Consider the following 24,626-nt stretch of genomic DNA (forward strand, 5'->3'; position numbering starts at 1 on the left):
AGGCGCGGAGCCTCGCGCGCGGCGCCCGGGCTGCAGACGCGCCGCTCGCAGGCACCGCGGCGGGCGGCGGCTCCGGCTCCGCCGCTGCGCTCCCGCCCGCCGCCCCCCCCTTCCCCTCCCCTCCCCCGGCCCCGGTCCTCCCCCCCCCCCCGCGGCGCGGCCGCCTTGCCAGCAGCCGCCCCGGGCCCCGCGGGCCGCGCCGCTTTAAGGAGAGAGGGGGGCCGCCGCGTGCCCGTCCCATCTGGTGCCCATCCAAGTCTTCCTCCTTCCCCCTGGCTTTTTTTTTTTTTTTCTTCTTTCTTTTTCCCAATGAGCTCCGGCGGGCTGGGGGAGGAGCGGGGGAAGGAGCAAACTTTGCCCCTGAGCTGCCGCCGCTGCCAGCCCTCCGGACCGTGAGTGCGTACGGTGGGCACCCGCCCCGTCCTCCCCGCAGCACCAGCCCGCTCCCCGCCCGCCGCAGCCTCCCGCTCCCCTGCTTTCCTCCTCTCAGTTCCGCACAGTACGATGTAGGGGGCTTGTCGTTATTGCCTTTTCGATTTTTTTTTTAATATTTATTTCTCACTGAAGATGGTTTAATTTTTTTATACTTCTATTATTTATTAATCCCTCCCAACCGTAAACCTGCCCAGCCTTCCGCCAGCTGGGCCAGAGCATAAAGCCTGGGACTGCACCTGGGGCAATGAGCCCTGCACTGAAGAAGCCTCCTAGAGGGATGTGCCGGGGCCGCGCAACAGACTAGATCCAAGCCCCGAAGCTCACACCACCAGTTCTCCCCTCTCCCTCGCCCCCTCCGCCCGCCTTTTCTGCCCCCCATCCATCCCCTCGAAACCTCGGATCAGTGCCTGCGCTGCGCTCCGGAGACCTTTGCCGGGGCGAAAAGCCCGGAGCCCGAGGAGAGACGGGGCGGCCGTGCTAGATGCATGGGGGAGGGCTCCGGTTAATGCAAGTTCTGGGCTCCTGCAGGGACCCCGACAACTGTCAGCAGCAGCAGCAGCAGCAGCAACTCGGGGCCTCCTCCTCCGCTTCCTCAGCGATGCTTTTCCACAGCCTGTCCGGCTCGGAGATGCACGGGGTCATCGACGAGATGGATCGGAGAACCAAAAGCGAAGCACCGGCCATCAGCTCGGCTATAGACAGGGGAGAGACCGAAACGGTAGGAGGCGAAGGAATGGGAGAGTCGTTCAACCCCCTAAACATAATAAACCCCTCAAAGATACAGCTTTCCCCTTAAAATAACAGATCGGGGGGAAACGTATGCAAAATGCTAAATCAGAAGAAAATTAAGCATAAAGGCACCCCGAAAGATTAAATAAAACCGTGGGGAAAGGCATGAAACTGTTAATTATTAATAATATGCATAGTAATAGTAACGCTTGGGTGAAAAGAACGGTACTGCTCTTGCGAGAAAACAGAAAGAGAGACCAGCCTTTTGGTAGCGTCCAAGAACTCCTTCCCTTCCCCCAGCCTGTCCGGCCTTCCAAAGTTTTTAGGAAGAGGCAAAGTATGCTTTTATACAGATAACATTTTGGCACAGAGAATTTTTTGTCTGCAGAATGGAAACACAAACATCAAAGAATCCAGTTCTGTGTTATTTTTCAGGTAGGATGTCTATGCTGAGGTAGCCTTTATAGCATTTATTTAAAAAAAAAAAAAACAACCAAAACCAAACAAAAACCAAACACAACCAAATTCGAGTGCCTTTAAATTATGATTTTAAAAAATAATTTTAATATATATGAACACTGGGTTTGCGAACTTGGCTAACAGATCTAGAAGATATGTTTCAGGGAGACGGATGGGTGCAATTTTTTATAACTTTACCACTTTTTTAATCTTATGTCTGCTGATGCGTAGTACTTGTATATTAATACATTTAGATAATAAAAAGATGCATCCTTCTAATCGGCGTTAAGCTAGCAAAGTGGACGAGATTTGTGAAGTATGTTAACTGATTCAACGTTTCATGTATACTACTTTTTTGTTAAGAAATGATAATTCTGAAGTGAAATGATCCCGTACTTTGGTTAAATGCTGTCTCGTAAGTTGATACGGGCATATGCAAGAAAGATATCTGTTCTCGGTTTTTTAAAATTCATCAGTATCTGTTATTTCTTTTAATGCTATGTGGAAATTTGCTTAAAGGTGACAGTGAGAGTATTTAATACTGAAATACTGGCTGAAAAACAGCCTTTATACTATAAGGGTGGGACGTGATTTCTAATCTAAGCGGGTTTTGTTTTCTTTAGAAAAGTTACTATTTCTCCATACAGTTAAAAAATATCAAATGATCTCTCCTGGAATAAATATTGTGGCATGATACATTTATATATCTATATATAACGTATATGCATACACACGTGTATGTAGCAAATAGTGGGATAGGATACTGGATCCTTAAATACCTTTTCTGGATCTCAGAATATTTTTGTCACCGGAAAAGCAAACCAGAAAAATCATATTTCATTTAAAGTAAATTTGCAAGAAACTACTTTGGTTATAAAACGATCCCTGATCGGAGTTCAGTTAATGCCTTAAAGAAATAAGCTATCAGTGGACTTGTGTGGCTAACATACTAATGTAGTGCCATAATTTTATTTGATAGTGGGAATGGTGTAGTGCAAACAGTAGTGCTCATAGCGATGGGGTTTTGTGAGCTCTGCAAGTACTGGATGAAAGTAATCAGTCTAGCATATGCTGGGAAAAAAAGCTTCATTTTTTTTTTTTCGATTCTTCCCTATTAGTTGTCTTTTCTTTTTGCTTTGTGCAAGGACTTAAGGCTCTAGAGGAGGTAAAAGTAAACAAACAACTTCTTCCCCCCCCCCCCCGCCCCGAATCAAAACAAGCAGCGTGTTTGTCACATCTGTAAAAAAATGTCTCGGGTTCTCTTGGACAAGAACAAATCTGCGGTGTGCTTTTGTGCAAAGCGGATAATAGTAAGTTTGGAACGAAATGGACAGCAGCGCATTGTCTGCCATAAACACTGCTCCACTCTGAGCCTCCTCTCTTGAATACTGTTTTAAGGTGCCGGCTAAAATAAATAAGCGTGCTTAAACGGTTTCCGATATTTTTCTCTCTTTCTTTTTTGGTAGAGGTTGACAGAATATGTATGTATTTGTTTTTTGCGGGGTTTCGATTGGATTGCGATTTGACACTAAACTATTAAATTATATAGGGGTTACATTTAGTTTTATTGCTTCCAAGTTTATCCCGGCATAATCTAAAGTGTTCTGTTGTTTTTTCCCCCGCTTTCTTTCCTACAACGTTTCCCACTATTTCGTTTTCCTGATAAAACATTCTGCACCTCGGATTTAGTAACGCTCCTCTCCTCCGCAGTTTTATTTACTGGTCCCTTTAGTGCTTTGGGTAACAGCAGATTTGGATACGTGTTGTTTGGAACCAGCTTGCAGAGCGCACTGTGTCTGTAGCACTGTGACTACTAGGGGGTTTGATCGTAATTCACTCGGAATTTTATAGCTAGGAAAATACACACACAGACACGCTCCGCATACACGCACTCACAGAGCATTAACTATGCAGACACTCTCAGTATATCCATAATAATAAATTTTAAAATTAACTATCTGCGATTTGCCCTGCTCTGTGATTATTGCGCCTGTTTATCGAACAGCATCTTTTCTTGTTCTGGGACTGGAAAATCCACACGGGGGAAAAAAAAAAAAAAAAAGAAAAAAATCCTGGGTCTCATCCGGACGCCCTCCCTGAAACCCAGGGTGTTTTTCTTCTTGCCTCTCCCTCCTCCCCGCCTCCTCCCGGGAAGGTGGGATGCTGCGGGACCCTGGGGACCCGCGTTCCCGGGCGCAGGAGGCAGGTCGGGGCGGCCGGGCTCGGACCCCCCCCCCGCTCTCCTTCTCCTCCGCTCCGCGTCTGCCAAGCCCCTGCGAGGAAGAGGAGAAGCCCGGCCCCGGCTGGGCAGGGGGAGGGGGGGGGGAGCCCAGCAGCGCCCAAGAGTTTCTCCCTCTCGCTAACGGTCTGTAATTGTTTTCCCCCAGCAGACCATGCCTTCCATCAGCAGTGACAGGGCTGCCCTGTGCGCCGGCTGCGGGGGGAAAATCTCCGACCGTTATTACCTCCTGGCTGTGGATAAACAGTGGCACATGCGCTGCCTGAAGTGCTGCGAATGTAAACTCAACCTGGAGTCCGAGCTCACCTGCTTCAGCAAGGACGGCAGCATTTACTGCAAGGAGGATTACTACAGGTACAGCCTGCCCCCAGCCTGGGAAGGGGGGGGGGGGAACCTGCTCGCTGCCCCCCACGCCGAGCGAACCCCGTCCCAAAGAGACTGCGGAGGGGATCCGTGGGCACGCCGTCCCCGTGGGGCAGCCTGTGGGCTCCTAAAACCTCCCACCGCAGAGGGATGCTCGTAGTGGGGATGGCCCCATGTTCTCGGGAGGGGGGCACAGCCCGGGCACCGCTTCCCCCTCCCCCCTACCCCCCAGCCTCTTTGAGGGTCCGGGGGGGCTTCAAGCAGGCGTCCCCTGCCCGGCCTCCTCGGGTTGCGAAGGGGAAACGAACTGGCCAAGGCGAGCGGAGCGCCTCTCCAGCCCTGGACGGGCAGGGCACGGAGCGGCACCCTCACCCGTGGGAAGGGCTTGCCTTCCCCCCCGCTCTGTCCCTCGCAGGGCCCGAGGGGATGGGGCCGAGCCCCGGGCACGCTGTCAGCCCAGCCGGCAGCGGGGCTGCCCCTGGCCCGGCGGCGGTGCCTGCTGCCCGGGGCCCGGAGCCTCCCCCCCGGCCCCGGGGAAGCGTGCGGGGCGGGGGTCGGTGCGTTTTCCCGGCGGGAGGTGGGAAGCGGGACGGAACCCCCTCCGGGGGTCGGAACCCGGTGGGGCGGCTCCCGGGGAGCGAAGCCGTCCCGCAAACGTCCCGGCTTTGTGCCGCTGCCCCGGCCGAGGCGGCCGGCCCGGGCCCCGCAGCCCCTCTCCCTCTGCCGCCCTCCGGGCGGACCCGGCGAAGGGGGCGGGGGGGGTGGTGGGGGGGATGCGCCTCTCACCGTCTCCTCTGGCCGTTCTGTTTTGCAGGAGGTTTTCGGTGCAGAGATGCGCAAGGTGTCACCTGGGGATTTCTGCCTCCGAGATGGTCATGAGAGCCAGGGATTTGGTATATCACTTAAATTGCTTCACTTGCACCACTTGCAACAAGATGCTGACCACCGGCGATCACTTTGGCATGAAGGACAATCTGGTGTACTGCCGCCTCCATTTCGAGACTCTCATCCAGGGGGAGTACCAGGTGCATTTCAATCACTCGGATGTAGCCGCTGGGAAGGGCCCGGCATTGGGAGCGGGCTCTGCCAATACTTTGGGACTGCCTTATTACAACGGCGTGGGGACTGTCCAGAAGGGGAGACCCAGGAAAAGGAAGAGCCCAGGGCCTGGGGCAGATCTGGCAGCCTACAACGCAGGTAAGAGACCCCCACCTTCCCCCAGAACAATTCAGAGGGTTTGTTTCTGTTCGCTTCCAAAGGGGGATTGCCGTTTATTTTAGCTTAAACCGTTAATAATAGTTTAGCTGCAGCATAATTATTGAGATCAAGTGCTGTCAAACTGCAATTACAGAAGCTAATATGTTAGCATTTTTCACTTCAGCTGGAAATAAAATGTTTTGAAGCGAGGTCATCTGGTTAAGGAGGGGGAGAAGGGGGAGTGTAGCCTGAAATAAAATCTGGAAACCAGAGACTGTAAGTTAGCACTTCAGAGAGCTGTGAATTTTCTTTAGTACCTACGCTCGAAGGCTGCCGATGGGTGAATTATTCTGCCCTTGTCCTGAGCTCTTGCACCTCAGACTTTTGGAAGGGAAGAGGGAGGAAGTAAGAAAGTGGTTATTTCCCAAGGACCCGCTGCGGGGGGCGGATGGGGGGGCGCAGACCGCGGGCGGGGGCTGCAGGCAGCAGGTGTCTGCAGGCGGCCTCCAGTCTGCTCCTACCGGGACGAGTTCGGCTGGAGTTTTGTTTGTCAGATGTGATGCAAAGAGCGGGGAAACTCACAGCACCCCCTTTCGAAATAAACCCTGGCTGCCCCCAGCCGCAGCCCCTGCCTCTTCACGGAGGTGGGCAGCGAGGGGAAAGGGCGCAAACCTGGCAGCAGCCACAAGCCTGCGGTCCCGACAGAAACTCTGTCCCTAGGGCTCTCTGCGCCCAGCTGCTAACTTTCTGATGTGTTTCCTCGTTTAACCTCCCCACCACCGCGGCACTGTCATTTTGCAGGCAAAGGAATTCGAGCGGTCTCCTGCTTCCCCCCATCCCTGCTTCCCCCCATCCCCTCGCTCTTCTTCCTCCCTGTAACTGCCCACCAGAGCGGCTGTGATCACTGGGTCTGCCAGCACCGCTCCTTGTGTGCAACTGGAAAAAGTGCACAAAAGAAAATTCTTAGATCTTGATTTTATTAGAAGAATTCAAGGCGGAGGTGGGGTTTCCTTCAGACCCGAGTTTCCCGAAGCTGTGCGCTCAGCTGTTCCGTTAGACCCTGGAGACAAAACTCGTTTGCCTCTTTCCTTGGGCTGCTTCAGCGTTGTCTGCGCTTCTCCGCTGCTTCGAGCATCTTTTCTTTTTTAATCCACGAAGTTCAGACGTGTCCCATAGGGCGTAGGCTTACCTTTAGCAGTTATTTATTTATTTATCCATTTTCTCCCCAGAGAGGGCGTTAGGTGAAGGCCAAGTTGGCTGCGGTTCGGTTGGAGCCGCACCTCTGCGCGCCCCGGCTGCCCCGGGCTGGCAGCTCCGGGCTGCGGCTCCGCTCCGGGGGGGGGGACGGAGACCGAGGGGAAGGGCCGGGCCGTGGGGGGCTCGGGCTGGACTGCTGCTCCGCCAGCACCGGGGGCTTCGGGGGCGAGGGGAGGCGGCCGCGGCGGGAGGATGAGGCTGCGGGTGTTTTGCGCCTAAAGACAGAGCCACAGCAGCGACGAAATTGAGCGGTTTGCACTGAAAATGGCAGGGGGAGAAGGCGCATCTCTAAGTGGCAAACGCACCTCGGGAACAAAACTGCCAGCTATTATTGGTTTAACTAATTGCTGAATAATTTGGAAATAGTGCAGAAATCAGTAGCAGTCCCAGTGGTGAAGGCTGATGAAAGGTGTATGTAGTGTTCTCGCGAGTAACAGTTGAGCTTTAAAACATACGTAAAAATATGCGTCTTGCCCGTTTAAAAAGTCTCCTTTTCGGAGGGATTAGATTTTAATTGTCCTTCCGCTGTCTCCCTGTGCAGGGCAGATGTTCAGTTTCAAAGGACCTCTAAACCGAACCAGCGGCATCTGTCCTGGATGGGAGCACAGTCTGAGAAAGTCTTACTGCTCCCTGACTTCCTAAATATACCGTCTTTAACTGTGTTTTTTAAAATTCGTTTTCAAAATAATTGACCTCCTATTTTTGGTCTTTTAATTTTTGTTTAGAGACTGCAACTGAAGCTTAAGAGGTCTTCCTCGAGGAACCTTTGGCTTCTTTGCTTAAACTATTTATCTACTTAACTATTTACTAAACCAATAATCGACTAATTTATACGATAAGTGCCATTGATCTTGGAAATCAGACCAGGTTGCCCGTTGATGTAAAATTTCACAAAGAAGCAAATTATTGCAAAGCCTGCGACTTTGTGCCTTTTAAAGGGAAACCGTTTAAAAGCGTGATAATTTTTCTTTTATTTTTAATGGAACTTCTCATTTCCTTCTCAGAAATGCACTAGAAATGCACAATATTGTCCTCTGAGGGGATCTGTTGCTGGCAATTTGTGTGGAATACTTTGTGTAAATAAATCTACACCCAGAGGTGGTGGGAGAAGAGGGACCCGTAAACTTAGGCAGAGTCGAGACTGGAATTATTTTGTAAATTGCAGCAAATATTCATCTGCAACACGATTTGGACTGACTCTTTCTTTTTTTTTTTTTTTTTCTCTCTACTTAAACAAGCCTCCGTTTGCACGGGGATGATGGGTTTTAGATGTGGATAGAGCCTGACAAGTGGAAAATAGCTTAGAAGGATGCTGGAACTTCAAAAAGATTTCTTTTTCTTTCTTTCTTCTTCCTTTTCTTTCTTTCTTTTTTTTTTTAAAGTGTGCTCCTGTGATCATAATTTCTTCTTTCACTTGTTGGAATGGAGTTTGATGGTGGTTTTTTTTTAGGTCAGTAAATCAATGGCTGAAAGCTTGCTGAACACAGAAGCACCTGTAAAGAATTCTGAATACTCCCTGTGTGAATTAGACCCCAAACCTCCCACAGCCTGCTATATTTTATTCATTTGTATCTAGCCTGTCTTTAATGTGAAGACACTAAAATATCCTCGAAAATGACAGATGTATTGCGCAGACTTGGGGCGCGACGAGCTGATAAAACACCCATAACCTGTGCAAACCGCGAAGATACTAACACATCCTTCCTTCCTTCACTAGCAGGAAGATCCAGAGCGGTTCAGTAAGAAGGTGACTGACTGTCTAGGCTAGATACACCCCCCCGGGGGCTGGGGGCGGCTCTTGGCCGGGGGTCGGGAGCCTGCGGTGCGGCTGGTCCCGCTCCCCGGGCCCGGCGGCCGGTCCCGCAGCACCGGGGCTTCGGCCGGTCCCTCCCCTCCCCGCGCCCCCGGGGCCGACCGGAGCTGACCCTCTGAACGGGCTTCGTCAAAAGCCTGAGGTTGGGTTTTGGTTTGGGGATTTTTTTTTTTTTTTTTTTTTTTTTTTTTCCCCTGACGAAAACGGGAAAAGCCTGGAAAGTTTTGAAGAGCGAATTTCTCTTTCTCTCCTCCTTCCCCCTGGGACCAAAATCTCAGCAGCAGCTTTCCTGCGAGTGCGGTGGCAGAGCGAGCGGACGGGAGTCGCAGGTTAAAAACGGATGTCTCGCAGCGATTTCCTAAGAAAAATCAGAGTTCCCTTCTTTCCCCCCTCCTCCTGCTTCTCTCCCTCCTCCTCCTCCCCCCCTCCCCCCCCCGCCGTAGTCACCTTTTGGGCTCCCGCGGGCGCGGAGCATCTGGCCCCTCCCCGGGGGACTGGGGCTGGGGTCGGGGCTGGGGCAGGCGGAGGGGCTGGGGTCGGGGCAGGGGCAGGCAGCCGGCCCTGCTCGCCCCCCCCAAAGGGCGAGCGGGACCTCGGGAGCGCTTCCCCCCCCCCATCCCTCTCTCCCCAGGGAGGCTGCTGTGGCGCAGGGCCGGGGGGGGGTCCCTGGGGAAGAGCACGGCGGGGCGACACCCCCCCCCCCCGGGGAGGGGAGTGGAGCCCGCTCCGGCCCCGCCAGCCCCTTCCCCCGGCCCGGCGGGCAGCGAGAGGAGCCCGGCTCGGCCGGGGCTGCCCGGGTTAATCGCGGCGCTCAGGGAATTACCGCGCACTCGCACCGGCTATTCAGCGCCATTCAATTGGCTTAATTGAGGGGAAAAAAAAAAAAAAAAAATCTCCCCCTCCGCCGCTGGCTCCTCCCGCAGACCCCGGGGCCCGGCGCGGCCCCTCTCCGGACCCTTTGTTCTCCGGCCCGGGCCACTCTCTCCCCCTAGAGGCACCGCGGCCCCGGGGCGGGGGGGCGGCCCGGACCCCCGGGAGGCAGCGGGACACGCAGCCCCTTTTGTCCGAGGAGGCTGAGGAAGGCCGGTTCGGGAAGGAGGGTTCCTAATCCCAGCTCTCCTCCTCTCTCGGCGCCTTGTGATGCTCAGCCCGGAATACGGCCGCTCCCTGAGACGGGCCGCCTCCCCCTCTTCCAAAAACGCCTCTTGAAATGTCAAGGTTGAGGCAGCGCTTTCTGCGCCTGTTGCCCCGAGGGCTGGGCAGAGGGACCCTCCTTCCGATGCTGCCTTTCGGTAGCAGGGAGGGGACCTTGCCTGCTCCAAGTGCCGCAGCTTCACCCCTTTCAATCCCAGTTGTGGTGAGGAGTTCAGGCGTCCGCCTTCTCCAACTGTCTTCTCCTTCCACCAGGGAGAAAGACTCTGTCTCTGTTCCTGTCCCAAGTACGGTTCAGAGGGCTCTGTCTCACTTTTGTCCCCTTCAAGGATGCGGGTCCCACAAAGTCCTTTACACACTCCTGCAAACAACAATTAAGGCTGCACCCCTGCCCAGCCTGGTTAATCACAAGTTCCCTCTCCAGGCAGCAGAAGGTTAAAACACCCCCTTGACTCTCTTATTACAGAAGGAAAGGGGAGTATGTTCCTGAGCCACTGAATATGGAGAGCTGATGCATGCACCAAATGTGTCTCTTGTTTCATCGTTCTTTCGGAATCAGGATTAGTTTGCTTTCTTTTTGGGTAATTTAACATGTCAAACACAAGCTACTAAGAACAAAAGTTCCCCCAAAGGAAATTCCTCTTTGCCATCTTCGTCATGTGCCATGTACTTAGCGACCTACTAACTACTAAGCGTGTGCTTTGCCCCGAATCCTGACATGTTGGGGGGATGATCTGACGATCTGACTGCGAAACAGTGCTCCCAAGTTTTCTTCTTCAAATAGCATTTGTTACAAAGATAACAACAGCATGTCCTGCTTTACACTCATGTTGCTGTTTTTAGAGATGGTATTATGCATTATCCTGCTGAGGATATTTTGGTCACCAATACCAAAATACAATGTTGTAATCTTAGGTTCTGGTGATGCTCTCCGTGGACATCACCATCTTGTGGCCAAGTGGACATTTGGATCGTGGTGCTAATGGAGGAGGCTGTAAGAGCTGGCCACTGGTGAGACCAGCCGAAGGACAGGAGGGCAATGGCCTGGACATGGGGACTGGGGAAAGGCGCAAGGGCCTTAGAAATGTTCTAGGGTCAAAAAAAGAGAGTTGGCACCACTTCGGAATTTGTTTTATCACAAAATAGGAATGAAACATTAGTTAATTTAAGACTCCTCTATTCGACCAGAATTTTACCAATTGTATTTCTGAACTCCCAGCAGGAGCTCTAGATGCTGGAATGGAAATTGAATGGAAATCTTACACATGGATAGTTCAACAATTCCTTTGGGAGATACATGGGGACACCACAAAGGAACAGGGAGGAAGTGCCTGAAGAACTGAGGGTTGCGTGAGGAGCACCTACAGTGTTGGTCTTACACCATGATGCCTTTTGCAGAAACTCCTCAGCACTTAAAACCTCCACATGCTTACACCTTTGGCCCGTTCTGTATCTCTGTGTCTGCAACGTCCATAGACGTTTCAGGTTCTGAGAGAGATGCATACAGTATTAGACCTAATATAACAGGCTTTTGAAGATGGTGCCAGGCACCAAAACCAAATACGAGAGGGGAGTTGGCACTAAGCAGGAATATTTATGTCATATTGGGTGATGCCTGGGGGTACCGAAAGCACTTGCGCAAGACAATGAACAGCAGACACCCTCGTGCACTTTAAAAAATCTTTACTATAACTTTCTTCATAGAAAAGAACAATATTTTGCCAGTCACAAATGGTACATGTTTACTGTCATTTTAATACTATTTTTATTTAGTAGATGAGGAGGTAAAAATATGAGAAATTCAAAGAGTAAATTGTTCATTGTCTTATTAGTGCTTGATGAAAAGCTGATACCCTCATTCCATTCTGGGATGGTTTAGAATCACTTTTACTTCCTTGGATCCTGAACGTATCTCATTCTCTATGGAACAAGTTAAAATCCAACCACTTGCAGCCCTAGGGTTTGTTTTGTTGCATATTAACATGAACAGATCTCAGTCCTTCAGACAGAGATTTTGATGCATTTCCTCCTATGTCTCTGCCTTGTTATTTCTGGGAGGGTTTGAAAGCATTTAAGATAACACACAGAGGTCTTTTCCATTACTAACATCTAAAATTCTGTGAGTACATTTTAAAACCAAGCACTGCTTGGTTTGACATTTCCATAATAGAATTTGCTATCAGCAATATAGTTTCAGTATTCTTTACATCAGGAATTGTAGCTACGAAGGAGACTGGAGCATGTGGGATGACCCCAGTTTGGCAACCAGATCTCAGTTCTTCAACCAGAAAAGATTTTGCTACTTTCCATCCAGCTCCATTAATACTGCATTTTTGCTATCTCCTTTAAAGCCTTTTAAATTCAGGTGCTTCCAGTCTTTCCACACCACAGGAAAACAAGCAGAAATGCTTCTTATTGCTAGAATTTGGCACAAGATACTTAGGTCTGGAAAGGATTTATACAAATGTACGCACATGCATGCACACACGCATACATACACACACATTTATATATACAGTACATTTTTTTTAAGCTGTTTTTTAAATTATAGGAGTACAGAAACACATAGAAAAGTTTAGGGCTTCAGACACTTTCTACGTATCTATTAAACAAACATGCTTTTGGTCTTAAAGCTGAATTTTTGCAGGCCTTGCTCTATATTGTGCCATTATCTTTTTAGAAGGTTTTGAAAAGCTAAAGTTTGCAAAGCAGCTACTGTACATGCTGCAAAACTGCTCTTTATAGAATCTGTATGCATTTTGACTTATGAGTACATGTATTTTATGTATATTTTTTAAAACTGTTTTTAATGTACGCCTTTCAGGATTTGTATGTTTTCAATAGGGCTGAAAACCTCTGATGGATAGCATGAATTTAGAGTAAAACTATAAAGACATGTCTATGAGATGTACTCAGTTGTAATGAACCAGCAGTAATGGACAATTGAAAACAAATCTGTTTATGTGTTTAAGAAATTCACCAATAATTCACTTTTTAAAATATTTTTTTTTCTAATTTTTTGCAGGCAACATAGAACAGAGATAGTAGTCATTTTTCATTACTTTTAACATAAAACTTAAAGGAAATTAAAAGGGAGCTGTAGATATTGGAACAGAAAAAAGCAAATTAATGACAGTTTCTCAGAGCTAATTTTCAGTTATATCCCTGATTTAGTGGATTTAAGCTCGGTCCTTAATGTTATTTTAAGTGTTTTTCTATGGTTTACTGTATGCACAAATAAATGAAAAACTACTTTTGGTCTATGAGATTATTTTGCTTGGCATTCAACATTTAATACTACTTGACAATTATTATAATGTTCCTTGCTCATAGACTTCCTTTACAGGCTTTACGGTTGATTTATGCAAATGTATCAATCAGTGTCATTCAGTGATTTCAAAAGGATAGAACAGAATTGATCATTCAAACTAGTATTTGCAAATACTTTTTTAAAAAAAGGAAATATAAACATTTAAATAATTAAAAAGATATTTTTAATTTGGCATGCCAGTGATGCATTGTATTAACAGCTTTATTTCTTTAGCTAGTCAAATTATAGTCATAATTTGCTGTCTGGTACCCACAAACTTTATTTCTTTTATGGTGTTTCATTTAATGGTCTCTCTTGTACTCTACAGGGTTTAGTTTGATGGCGGAAATAATTATAATTTTAACTGGTCTGTTCCATCGAGATTTAAGTGGACTGTATTGTACAGCTTGCTTTGTACGTTACAATGCAATTTATAGTGATACAAAGTACATTAAAACACTTTACAGAGTTGAGGACAGCTACTGTCCTACAAGCAGAAAGTGGAGGAAAGGCTGTGTGGAGATGGAGGGAAGAAAAAAGGAAACAGACCTGACATTTTAAAAGCCATAAAGAGGCAGGTGAGGGTCCTTGCAGGCTGGTTATTGTAAGGGAAAAATAGAAGATGCAGAAATGGAGGGGAAGGCAAGTAGGATTTGTACCAGTACAATACATGCCATGGTATGTTATTTTAATTGCTGCACTCAGATGAACTGCAAACAATGTTGGTCACAGAGCAATAGATTTACACGCCTTTCCCTCTTGTTGCCTTAAGCTTTAAGTTGCAATGAAAACGATGGTGACCACCTGGATAGAGACCAGCAATACCCCAGCAATCAAAAAACAAAGCGCATGAGGACATCATTCAAACACCACCAGTTGCGGACAATGAAGTCATACTTTGCTATTAACCACAATCCTGATGCCAAGGACTTGAAACAGCTAGCTCAGAAAACTGGCCTGACCAAAAGAGTTCTTCAGGTAAGAAGAGCAGTCTTTTGTCTTGAAAAGTAAATAAAATATCAACTTTATATTTAAAATGCCATGGGTTTTGCTGATTTTCAAGCTTTTCTTAATCATTCATACATTCTGTGAGACTTCAGTTAAATCCTAGAAAGTATGGGAAAAGTTATTTCTTTTCAGTTTCTCAAAAGCAGATCACTTGGGTTCTAACTTTTAATGACAGTTATGATGCTTTGGGGCCCTACTTGTTTTCCTATAGTTAGTTAATTCTGGTGCATGTTTTAGCTTCCAATCTGCTGCAAGAAAAGGTAAATTATTTTAGTTAGTGTGTTCACTGTAAATAGAAAGCTGTTAATTTAGAAATTACTGTGAATGTTTACCTTTATAAGAAATTAATCAGCAGTTTGAATTTATTTTATCAGGACAATATCTTTTCTTTCATAAGTGAAGTGGACATAAATTTAATTTTTCAAAGATGAATTTTTAATTCATAGTTTAGTAACTTAGCATGAAAGGAGACTGCATTTTAAAAGTACTTTTTCTCTGAAAGATGGATTTTTCTTGCTTCACGGATATACTCTCCGTTTGAACTCTTATGGGAAGCAAAGGTGAGAATATTAGTTGATTCAGCTCCATTTTAATTTATAGTTCTGATTCAAGAAGTCAGTTTTAATGGGCACTTATCCAAATAACTATACCTAAATTTGGGCATATAGGAGTCATGGCATCCTAAAATTTTTAAATGGGTCTTAATTGTAAAAAATGGTTTGTGAACTTCATAGAGACAGGTAGGGCTCAGAGACAGTCTCCTGGGAAAGCATCGTGGACAGCTCTTGCAAATTCATAGGAAAGTGGAGGGCAGTAGACAAAAAATATTGAGAAAAACTGAATTCACTGGAGAGATTCTGGACCTTACAGTGTTAATACCTAACAGAAGAAGGAATAAAGGTTTTGTAGGCTTCCCAGTAAAAACTACTAATGAAAAACCATACGTAATTACTTCTCTTGGCTACATCCTCCATAGCTGGATTTTTCTGGGTTTTTATGAGGCTGATTTGTGGTGGTGGAACAGATTCCTCTGATATAACTAGCACACATCCTAACACTTGACGTAGTGTCTCTTATAGCAGCTCTCCTTTATCCATGCACATGGGCGAAATAATTTACTGCACTTGTCTATCCTTATTTTGATAATTCTCCTTTATTTTACCCTCAGAGTTTAGACACTTCAGTAATATCTATTCTGCCCATTACAGTGCACTCACACCTGAATTATCTGAGAAATTTCACACAGTGCATTAAGAAATGAGATCAGTGTCTAGAAAGTGTCTTTCTCTTGATCATCTTTCTGTTCTCTCTCCTCACTCCACACCAACTTTGACTTCCATCTCTCTCTTCCCTTTTCACCTAATGGGTCTTTCCTTCCATCTTTTTTCCAAGTTATTATCTCTGTTTCTTCCTTCCTTTTCAGAATGTATTTCCCTGTCTCCAAAACTGGACTCCACATCTTCATTACACTTCAGTTCCTCTTTCAGTTTCTTCATTGCTTTTGTTTCCATCTTAAACATATCACGTCTTGCAGTTTCAAGGTGCATAGTGGTTCCTCTTTTTTCGTAGCAGACCCTTACAATTCCACTAAACTTTTTTTATCGTTTCGGTAATTGGTGTTTCACTTCTTTTACTTTCACCATTAAATACTCCTTTATGCCTGGTCTCCTTTAGCTGAAGAGTGGTGGAAGATGATAGTTGGTGGTGAGGATTGCACCCGGAGGATGATGCTGTTAGTGGCAATTCAAGAAAATGACTCAGAGTGACACTTTGTCCAGTATCACTTGAGTTTTCCTGTCTGTTACGAGCACACTCTACTCCATGGTCCTGGACTTTTTGTTTGAAAATTAATTTGGGCCATGAAAAAAACAAACTTGGGGTTTTTTTCAATTTTAGAATTTTTGTGCCCAATTGGTTTATCTCTAACCTGTGAGAGGCAATTTTTCAAACACTGAAGTTCACCTACATGAGTTTCAGGGATGCTCTTTGCTGGGGAAAACTCTTCGTGATGTTGGTTACTGAGATAGTGTCACTTGTTAATGCTTTTGAGCCAGAAAGGTTGGCATTCTGTCTGTGTCATTTATTGAACACGAAGTAATCCACTGATACTATTGATCTAAACAAGCATCATTAGTATTAGTCTGTCTTACATACCAAAGGCGCATGGACTCCTAGGCGTACGTGCATGCTTGCCAGTAGTAAATCCTCCGCATTCCCTATGTTGTTATTAGGGGTCTTTGTAAGCTGTTGTATTTTCTGTATGTTCAGATCTCAGTTCAGCTGATGAAGGATTGTGGCTCTTTGTATATAATTAATAGAATACATTTTAATAGAAAATGCAAGGCAGCAGATCAGGAGAAACAGATTATCTCGTTCTGAAACCAGTGTACTTCCCTAACACACGTAGTAGAGTTCCCAGTGATTTAGGAAACAGCCATAGTGCCCTTGCTATATAGGCAGTCCCACATAACATGTAATGAGGGCACTTTGTTTGTAGATGAGCACAGAATTTGACCGTATTCTTAACAATCTGTGATATCAGATTTGGAAGACCTGACTTCTGTCTTTGCTTTATATACTATTAGTCATCAGCTACACATGTCCAGAAGTGGAATGGCATGGAAATGTAACATACCGCTTCATGAATTACATTTCCTTCAGTGGCTTTGTAATGCAGACTATTTTCTGTAAGTAGCCACATTCGAATCACAGTAAGCCTATTTATATTTTTAACCCCTATTTTTATTTATTTTCATTCCAGTTTAGCTTTATATTTGCAATTTAATTCATACACCTCTTGTACTGCAGCTGGGGAACACAAACCCATTATTGTAAGCTATCATTCATAGCTAAAGTGACCAGCTAATTGTGAGCTAACTAACTGGCATAAATGTTCCTTTTCTGAGAATTGATCTTCCTTTTTGTGAGTTTAGAAAAGGAAGGTGGAAATAGATAGCCCTAAGAAGATACTGTTTGCTAGCTATAGGTATGCACCTCTTCCATCCGTGGGAGTCTGGAATATGATTATTCATGGCAAAAGCAGTTTAGGAACATAAAGCATTACTTTTCAGTGGGTTTTGTACACTGCTTATTCTTTCTTGAATCACTCCCCACTAAAGTTGCTGTGAAAACCCTGTGAGGATTACTGCATGCATTTGGACTTTGCTAATTCAGTTTCCAGTAGTCAACAAACATGAAGAATTTTCACAATCGTGCGTGGGTACCCTGCGCTACCTTTCAGTGAAGGTTTGCTTTAGGCTAGCATACTGCAGACTCTTTACCAAGCCCTCAGTCATGAAATATCCCATAATTCCCCTTTAACTGTGTGTTTACTGATTACAACAGAGTAATCAGAATGTGTGTGCAATGAGTGAATGTAGTTTGCTTTATGGCGCAACATCTTTTATATTTTTGTTTCTCCGCTTACTAGTTAGTAAAATCCAGTAAACCTAAATGTCTCCAGGTAGCTGTGTGAATGAGGAAAACTGTGTTTAAAAATCTGTTTCTAGCAGAAGCTATTCATACAACTAATATGTAACAGTTGCAACAATGGAGGTGTTTGTTACAAACAAGAAAATAAAGTTATCGAAAGTGATTAGATTATCTCATTCACCGCAGCATCCAGATCCTTTAACATACTAAGCATATATATTTTCAATACTTCCCTATCATACGGAGATGTTATTTTATTCCTATTTTACTTGATGGAGACAATGAGTTAGCTGCACAGATCACTGAAGAGATAGTATAGTATTTTAACCGCAGTAAATATTATTCTGCCTAGCTGCTGAGTTGCCCAGCTACAGGCATCCGGCCCCACTAATCAGAATGTGGTAGCATCAGTGGTGGGTCTCGCAGCTGCTTTTATTTTTCAGTGGGAGTTTTGGTCCATATTTTCCCCTTTGATTTGAAATAGCTCAGCCTTATAATGATACAGTTGGACAGGAAAACACTAAATACTTCCCAATGATTTTGCTTGTTCCTCAGTACTGAAGACCAGATTCCTGATTGTGTAATTGATGTGAGATAAGTCCTTCTGGAACAATTCTTTCAGTTATGTATGTCAGGGTTATTATTTCTTTACTTTACTGTAAGACCGTTACAGGTGCAGGGCCTGAATTGCCAATGTGAGCATACAGCACTACTGCCATTCTGCATGGGCAACCCTGGCTTGCCCGCTCTTACACGCTACTTTGCGCAGCTATAAGTAACGACACGGGGCAGTAAAGAAGCAGGCCTACAGTCCTACAACCCAGAAAACAATAGTTTTAATTCTTTCACTACTCTTCAACGTGAAGTCTTTGCTGAACACTGTCGTATCTTAAGTGCATACCAGAATATCACTATTGCGATAATTATGTTATCCCTTTCTATCATAAGACAAGGTATTTTCAGAATTTCAATTAACAAATATTTAGATGTCTTTTCAGTAATAATATGAATATTTATTACTGGACAATTTTAAAGAGCTTTATAACCATTAGCTGATTAACCTTGACAATATCTCAGTGAGGAAGGAAATGAAAGTAGTCATAGAAGCTCTATTTTTTAATAATACTTAGAAGGTTATGTAATATTTTCTATGCCTAACATGAATTACCACTATTAAAGAGAGAATGAACCATGTTATATGTGCAGCTCCTGAAGGCAGCATGAATGGTCGTTGGTAAGGGCATCTGAGCACAGGTTTTCATATTTAATGGAGGATAAAGGGGAATACATAAACACCAATAATCCTGCTCACTTTTCTTTACATACTACGTTTCAAATCACAAACAGAAAAAATACCATAGAGTCTCTCGCCATGTTAAGGTTAAGAAGCAGTTGGACGTTTAGGAACAATGTAACTAAACAAAATAGTTATGGTGCCTTCTACAGTTTTACACAATTAAACAAGGAAATTGTTTTGTGAATAGGAATGGGAATGTTACTTATATTTGGGACTACTGCATATATAAGTATGTATATTTTTAATGAACATAAGTGTGAAATTACACAGAAGTATGTGTATATGCAACTGGACTAGTGTTTTTTTCTGTTCTGTTTTATTACTTAACTATGGTACACATACATATCAACAGTGGCAGTCTCTAAGCTTCCATTTCACCTTCGTATGTGTTATCCTTTTTATAATTGCTAGAAGGTATATTAAAAAACCCAAACTCAAATTACTTTGTGGGATGAATACAAATTATCTTTTACTGAAAGGTAAAAAAATCCCATAAATGTTCACACGGTTGTTTTTTACCATTCCTAACTAGTTGGCGCTTGAGACTTTGCGGCTTGAATGACCAGAACAAACTGGTTTGCTTCACTTGCATCCCCTGCACACAAGGCTCCTCACCTCGCTCAGAACCCCACGCACACAGTTCCACACCTCCCTTCTTGCGTGGCTCTGAGTGAACAGTCATAGGAGAGGACACTGGTTGTGAAAGTGTAAGGCAAAAAGACCACATTTGGGTTTGCCTGATTTTGACCACATCGCTGGCCTTTAATGGGTTTACCACTCTAATGAGCTATGTTATAAAATCATCAGTGTATTTTTACCTGTGCTAGTTTAGGAGAAGATTTTTGTTTTCTTGTCATATATGAAACAGACAAATAGCCTTTAAAGCAAGTGTTTTAACAAAGGGAATGCCAACATAAACTGTTTTAAAATACTGAGCTTTCAGAAACAGGGACCTGTAGGGATGTGATTTATGCACAGCCCATGAATGCAGATCCTATGGCCACTGCTAGAATTTGTGCCTGAGGATTACTTCCTCGAGGCATCCCCTGGAGAGAGTGTGAGAGAGAGGGTGTGCACCTTAAAGACCCTTGGCTGGGAGAGAAAGCTTTCCAGAGAAAAAGTAAGAGTGCTCAATAGGTGGATTTGGGGCTGAGCATCCACAGATGAGAAGAAAACCAGTCAGAGGAAAAACAGCTGAGACATGTTCATCAGTTCTAACTGCAGCTGGCAAGCTGAGAGTGCAAGGAGAACGCCTTACAGGACTGCTCGTATTTATGTATTGCTCCTCCGTTAGTGGTCTGGCTTAAAGCGGATCCTATGGCGGGGGCCGTGCTGTTTCAGAGGTAGAGGTCAGAACTTCTGTACAGGTTGGTGTTGCCTCGTGAGTTCCACGCACTCAGTTTCCCTGTACAGGCCACAGAGGAGAAATCTGATGGAGGTACTGTATGGCTATGAGGATCCTTTCTCTCGCTCAGTTCCTTTCTCCGACAGATACAAAGATGATGAGGCTCATTGCATCTGGAATGGAAAGACTTGGTCCTATTCCTTGTAGCAGGTCAACGTGAGGACAGTAGGATCAAGACTGAGTCCATTGTAAAGAATGTAACAATGACAAAGGCCTTCTGATAAATAAGCACAGTGAAATTTCAGCTGGTTTGTAGCAGTAAAATCACTTGGTATCAACATACGTCAGGTTGAACATGGGGTATTTAACGACATTTTCAAGTTTAGTCAAAGTAATATGGTGTACCTAGGTTTCATGCAAGTTTCACGAATGCATTTTATTTATCTATTTTCAAATAGGTCAGAAAAATATTTTATCTTTAAACAAATCCAGCAGGCAGTGGAAAGCATTATTAACTTGAACCTAAACACTGAAATTTAACTGAGAAAGATGAAGTCATAGCTTTTGTCCTTCACTCATAGATAATAATCAGATAACGCAAGAAGTAGCAATCTTGGAAAAATTTCTGTATGTGGATATAATTTCTACTGAAATGACAGTTTTTAATGCAATGTGGGTCTTTAACACCATTCAAGCCTCTTTTCCCGACATCATTCCAGTACTGAAAACATTTGAAAAAGGAGACTGTCATAGGCGAAGGGAGCTGAAGCATTTGAGAAAGAAGAGTAAGAGAAGAGTAAGGAAGAGGGACAGTCCTTTTAGAAAAGTGAGAGCATTGCAGACACCAAGACATGAGAAAGTTCCTGGGAGAGCTCTCAGGGCCCGCAGAGAGGCAGGGTGCTGTGGTCTGTGTCACCTGCTGCTTACGATGGGAGATGGACTTGAGATACGAGGGTGCCGAAACTCGTTATTTTATATTCATCAGATGCTTGATGTCTGCCTCATCCAGACAAATACTTCTGGGATTGAGGGCAATCAAGGATTCATGCAGGCTGCCAAATTTCTAAGCATCTTTATACATAGCCTGCACAGAAAGACTCCCGTCCTCCGTCCTTAGTCCACTCCTGTCCCAGGCAGACTGTTTATACAGGATTGCAGGAGAGGGAAAGAGGAATGCTTTACAGGCATGCAGAGGACACTTCTCATCACTGGGGCTACTTTTCTAACATGTTACCAGTAAAAACATCTTCCCAATTCAAGTGTTGGTGAATTTGTGAATATGCTTTTGCTTTTTTAAACACTGCAGCTCTTTAAATGCTACCCTGTTATATTAAACTATTTCAGGTTTGGTTTCAAAATGCTCGAGCCAAATTCAGACGGAACCTCTTACGTCAAGAAAACACAGGGGTGGATAAGACTTCAGACTCAACACTCCAAGCAGGGACCCCATCAGGTCCTGCCTCAGAAATATCCAATGCCTCCATGAGTCCATCCAGCACTCCCACTACTTTAACGGACTTGACTAATCCTACTATGCCTACTGTGACATCTGTCTTGACATCAGTGCCCGGAAGTCTTGAGGTTCATGAATCTCGAAGTCCTTCACAGACAACTCTTACAAACCTTTTCTGATGACTCTTTCTTAATAATTTCTTTAAAAAAGAAATTATTCTTAGCTGAAATTCCAAGTGTATTTTAATAGAGGCTTTGAGCAACTGACTAACCACGATTAGGATCTCTCCTAAAAAACAGAAGGAAATGTAGTGTTCTGGTATTACGGAGTATGGACTGAAGAATAACTTGGAAGATCTATTGCAACACAACATTTGTGTAACTGTACAGTTTTGTGGACTGAGCAAGGGAAACAGCAATTAATTTAAGTTGGCTAAAGCTTCTGTATTTTCAAAGACTGCCATGTGCCTTATATACTGTTTTATCTACATTCTTTGGATTCCATGTCCACTTCTCTCTTTTTCTCTCTGTATATTTATGACCAGGGCAAAAATGTTAAAGAGTTTGTTACTTTGAATAGTCCTAAGCCTTTCATTGGTTGCTTTGTTGTTTTAGAATTTTAAGGTCGAAGTCTGTTCGAATACCAGAATTTGTAAAATCTAACCAGTAATAAAACCACTTATGGAAACTACTTGGTAATGGCTGCAGTTACATTTAACACTAGTGTCACAATCAAGATAGGCTGGTTGTATTTAAAAGGATTAGAAAACTGCACTTCAAACACAGTACCTGCCTAGGATGAACTCTAAATATGATGTATACATTCCTCCTGTTCCTGAAGTATATATGGGTGAGAAATCCAGCTTGTGCAACAGTCTAGCTATCTTCACTGTAGAGAAATAAATAACTGTTAGGTGCAGGTAGAAGTTATCAGATAATGTTAAAATTCAAACAGAAAAACTATACTTAATTTTGCTGCGTGAAAGAAACTTGCCTTCAGCTAGCATTTATGAAAACAATCTTGCTTTTGTGCAAGAGATGGCTTGTCCCATTTCATGGAGGAGGCAAGCGGGGTATCCAACACAATCAGTTCATTACAGAGGTGGACGCTGGGTAAGGTTTTCCCCAGGAAAAAGGCAGAAGTATTTCAGGTTATTTTGCAACACTGGTGGGCAAAGTTGAGGCAAAATTATGTTTTATAAAGTCACAGCCTTACATTTTTTGTAATGCTTGGAAGGAATAAAAAGCCAAGGAAGAATATGATATTATCGATACTAATAAGAGTGGTTATTCCTTTAACAATTATGGACCTTTCAATACAATTGAATTCCTTCTCCCTAAAAAATCTGTGCAGAATATAACTCATATTTTGAGTTTTTTCCTGTTGTTTTTAAAGATGCTTTTCTGTAATTAAAGAAATACCTCAGCAAAGTTTAAATATGTATAAGAACGAGTATACACTATGCTGTTTGCCCAGTAGTTTTATAGATTTTGAGTGGTACATAAGATGCATATGGTTGTTCCTTTTCAAACCTGTTACAATCTGTTTATTTCAGTCAAACGTTAAGTTGTGTGTGGCTAGCTCTCTAAAACTAATCCATCGTTCCCATTGGATCAAAATTGCTAATAGATTATTCCAAATAAACAGCAAGATAGGTGCTGAGATTCGTGTTCTTTGCCCTTTTCAGTGCATTGAAGATGATTTAGTAGGCCAGACTCTTTGGTAACAATGTTTTGGTTTTAAAGGCCCTACATTTATTCAGCTTTCTCAGCTGAAAATTTGCCATTCTTGTGCAAGCCAAATTCCTATCGAGATCAGTGAGAGATCTCAGAGCATGAGGACTGTGGGATAGAAATGCTGACATAATTAGGTCATTTATTAACCTTTTTTTACACTTCAGCTTAAAAAAACCCACAGGTGAGTTACCTGAAAAGCAAGATAGTCCTAAAAAAATTATAACTAGCTAAGATCTGTGAAAGCGATTACGTTCTGGTCACTAAGACCAATAAGCTAGTGTACTTCATTAAGTTTATGCACAATGATGAAACATTAAAAAATATAATTTGGTTTGAATTAATAACTGTTACAGGTTTGTCCAAGGCATTTTTCCTCATAATATAAATGTCTAATAAGGAAATTGTGCTGGTTAGTGGACTGTAAAAGAGTACATATCTGCCTTTCAAAGATATTCAGACACAGAGATTCTGCTGTATGTAATGTTTTGTTCATTGTCAATTACCTTGGAGATTTTTTTTTTTTTGACATGCTTAGCTAGATCTTTTCTTGATTTAAAAGGCAATGTTGGTCCACTGTTACATTGATACAGCCCATAATTAAAAACCCTGTGTATTAACCTGTAAACAGTTTTAAAAAACTGAATCCTGAATTCTTAAGTGTTACGGAAAATGTAGCGGATAACAATTCAAATGGTTCTTTAAAGTTGCAGTGCTATTATTTGTGATCTTGTATTTTAACTACCTGAATCCACATGGATGGAAATACCTTTCAAATCAATTTTCAATATTGCCTTTCCAAATAACTGACATTTATGAAGGGGAATACTCTCGTGTTAATCTTATCTAAAACCTATAAGAGACAATTAGAGAAATTGTCTGGTTTAATCGAATCAGGGATTTTGCATATAAATAAGAGACAATATTCTATGTAGGGTCTTTATGTAGGTGCATTAGGATTCACTCACTGGCTCCAATGACCTATGTTGTCCCCATGATTGTTTCAATCCTGTGGTATTGTTTGGTTGTTTAGAGCTTGTTGGTTTTGAATGCTGTACATTTTTTTACTACTGCAATCCTAATGTTTCTTCACATACTTGTACAGTTCCACATTTGATGTATTAGTCTGAAATTCTGTTAAAAACATGAACAAAAATGGAAATGATATTTCTTTGGAAGTGTATTTTTACTGTATATCTAATTTGAACTAGTTGAACATACTTCTTTACATTTTGCATGATAGGTGTGTAGTTCATTTTTTAAATATGAAAGAGAGTTAAGAATAACTTAGAATGAGAATATAATGAAACCTATACAAATATGGAAAATACATACAATGATTTGCTACTTTTTGACTCAAGAAACTTTTTGAAATACATTTTACCTAGTTTATTTAAGATAATG

General features: G+C 43.9%; 1 protein-coding gene across 3 annotated transcripts; it reads left to right on the forward strand.

The window, feature by feature from the left end:
• The first annotated feature begins 39 nt into the window (after positions 1-39).
• LHX2 (LIM homeobox 2) lies at positions 40-24,384 on the forward strand. 3 transcript variants are annotated; one of them, XM_069771336.1, is made up of 6 exons: positions 40-392; positions 964-1,153; positions 4,011-4,216; positions 5,040-5,422; positions 13,727-13,932; positions 21,381-24,384. In XM_069771336.1, the coding sequence occupies exons 1-6, from the start codon at positions 310-312 to the stop codon at positions 21,666-21,668; spliced, it is 1,356 nt and encodes a 451-aa protein (XP_069627437.1). In that variant the 5' UTR covers positions 40-309; the 3' UTR covers positions 21,669-24,384. The 3 variants fall into 3 exon arrangements, with proteins under 3 accessions (XP_069627437.1, XP_069627438.1, XP_069627440.1); XM_069771337.1 differs by having other exon boundaries at positions 4,014-4,216; XM_069771339.1 differs by having other exon boundaries at positions 40-1,153.
• Positions 24,385-24,626: the final 242 nt, after the last annotated feature.

This window comes from Haliaeetus albicilla, chromosome 26 (genome assembly GCF_947461875.1).
Source record: "Haliaeetus albicilla chromosome 26, bHalAlb1.1, whole genome shotgun sequence".
NCBI lineage: Eukaryota > Metazoa > Chordata > Aves > Accipitriformes > Accipitridae > Haliaeetus > Haliaeetus albicilla.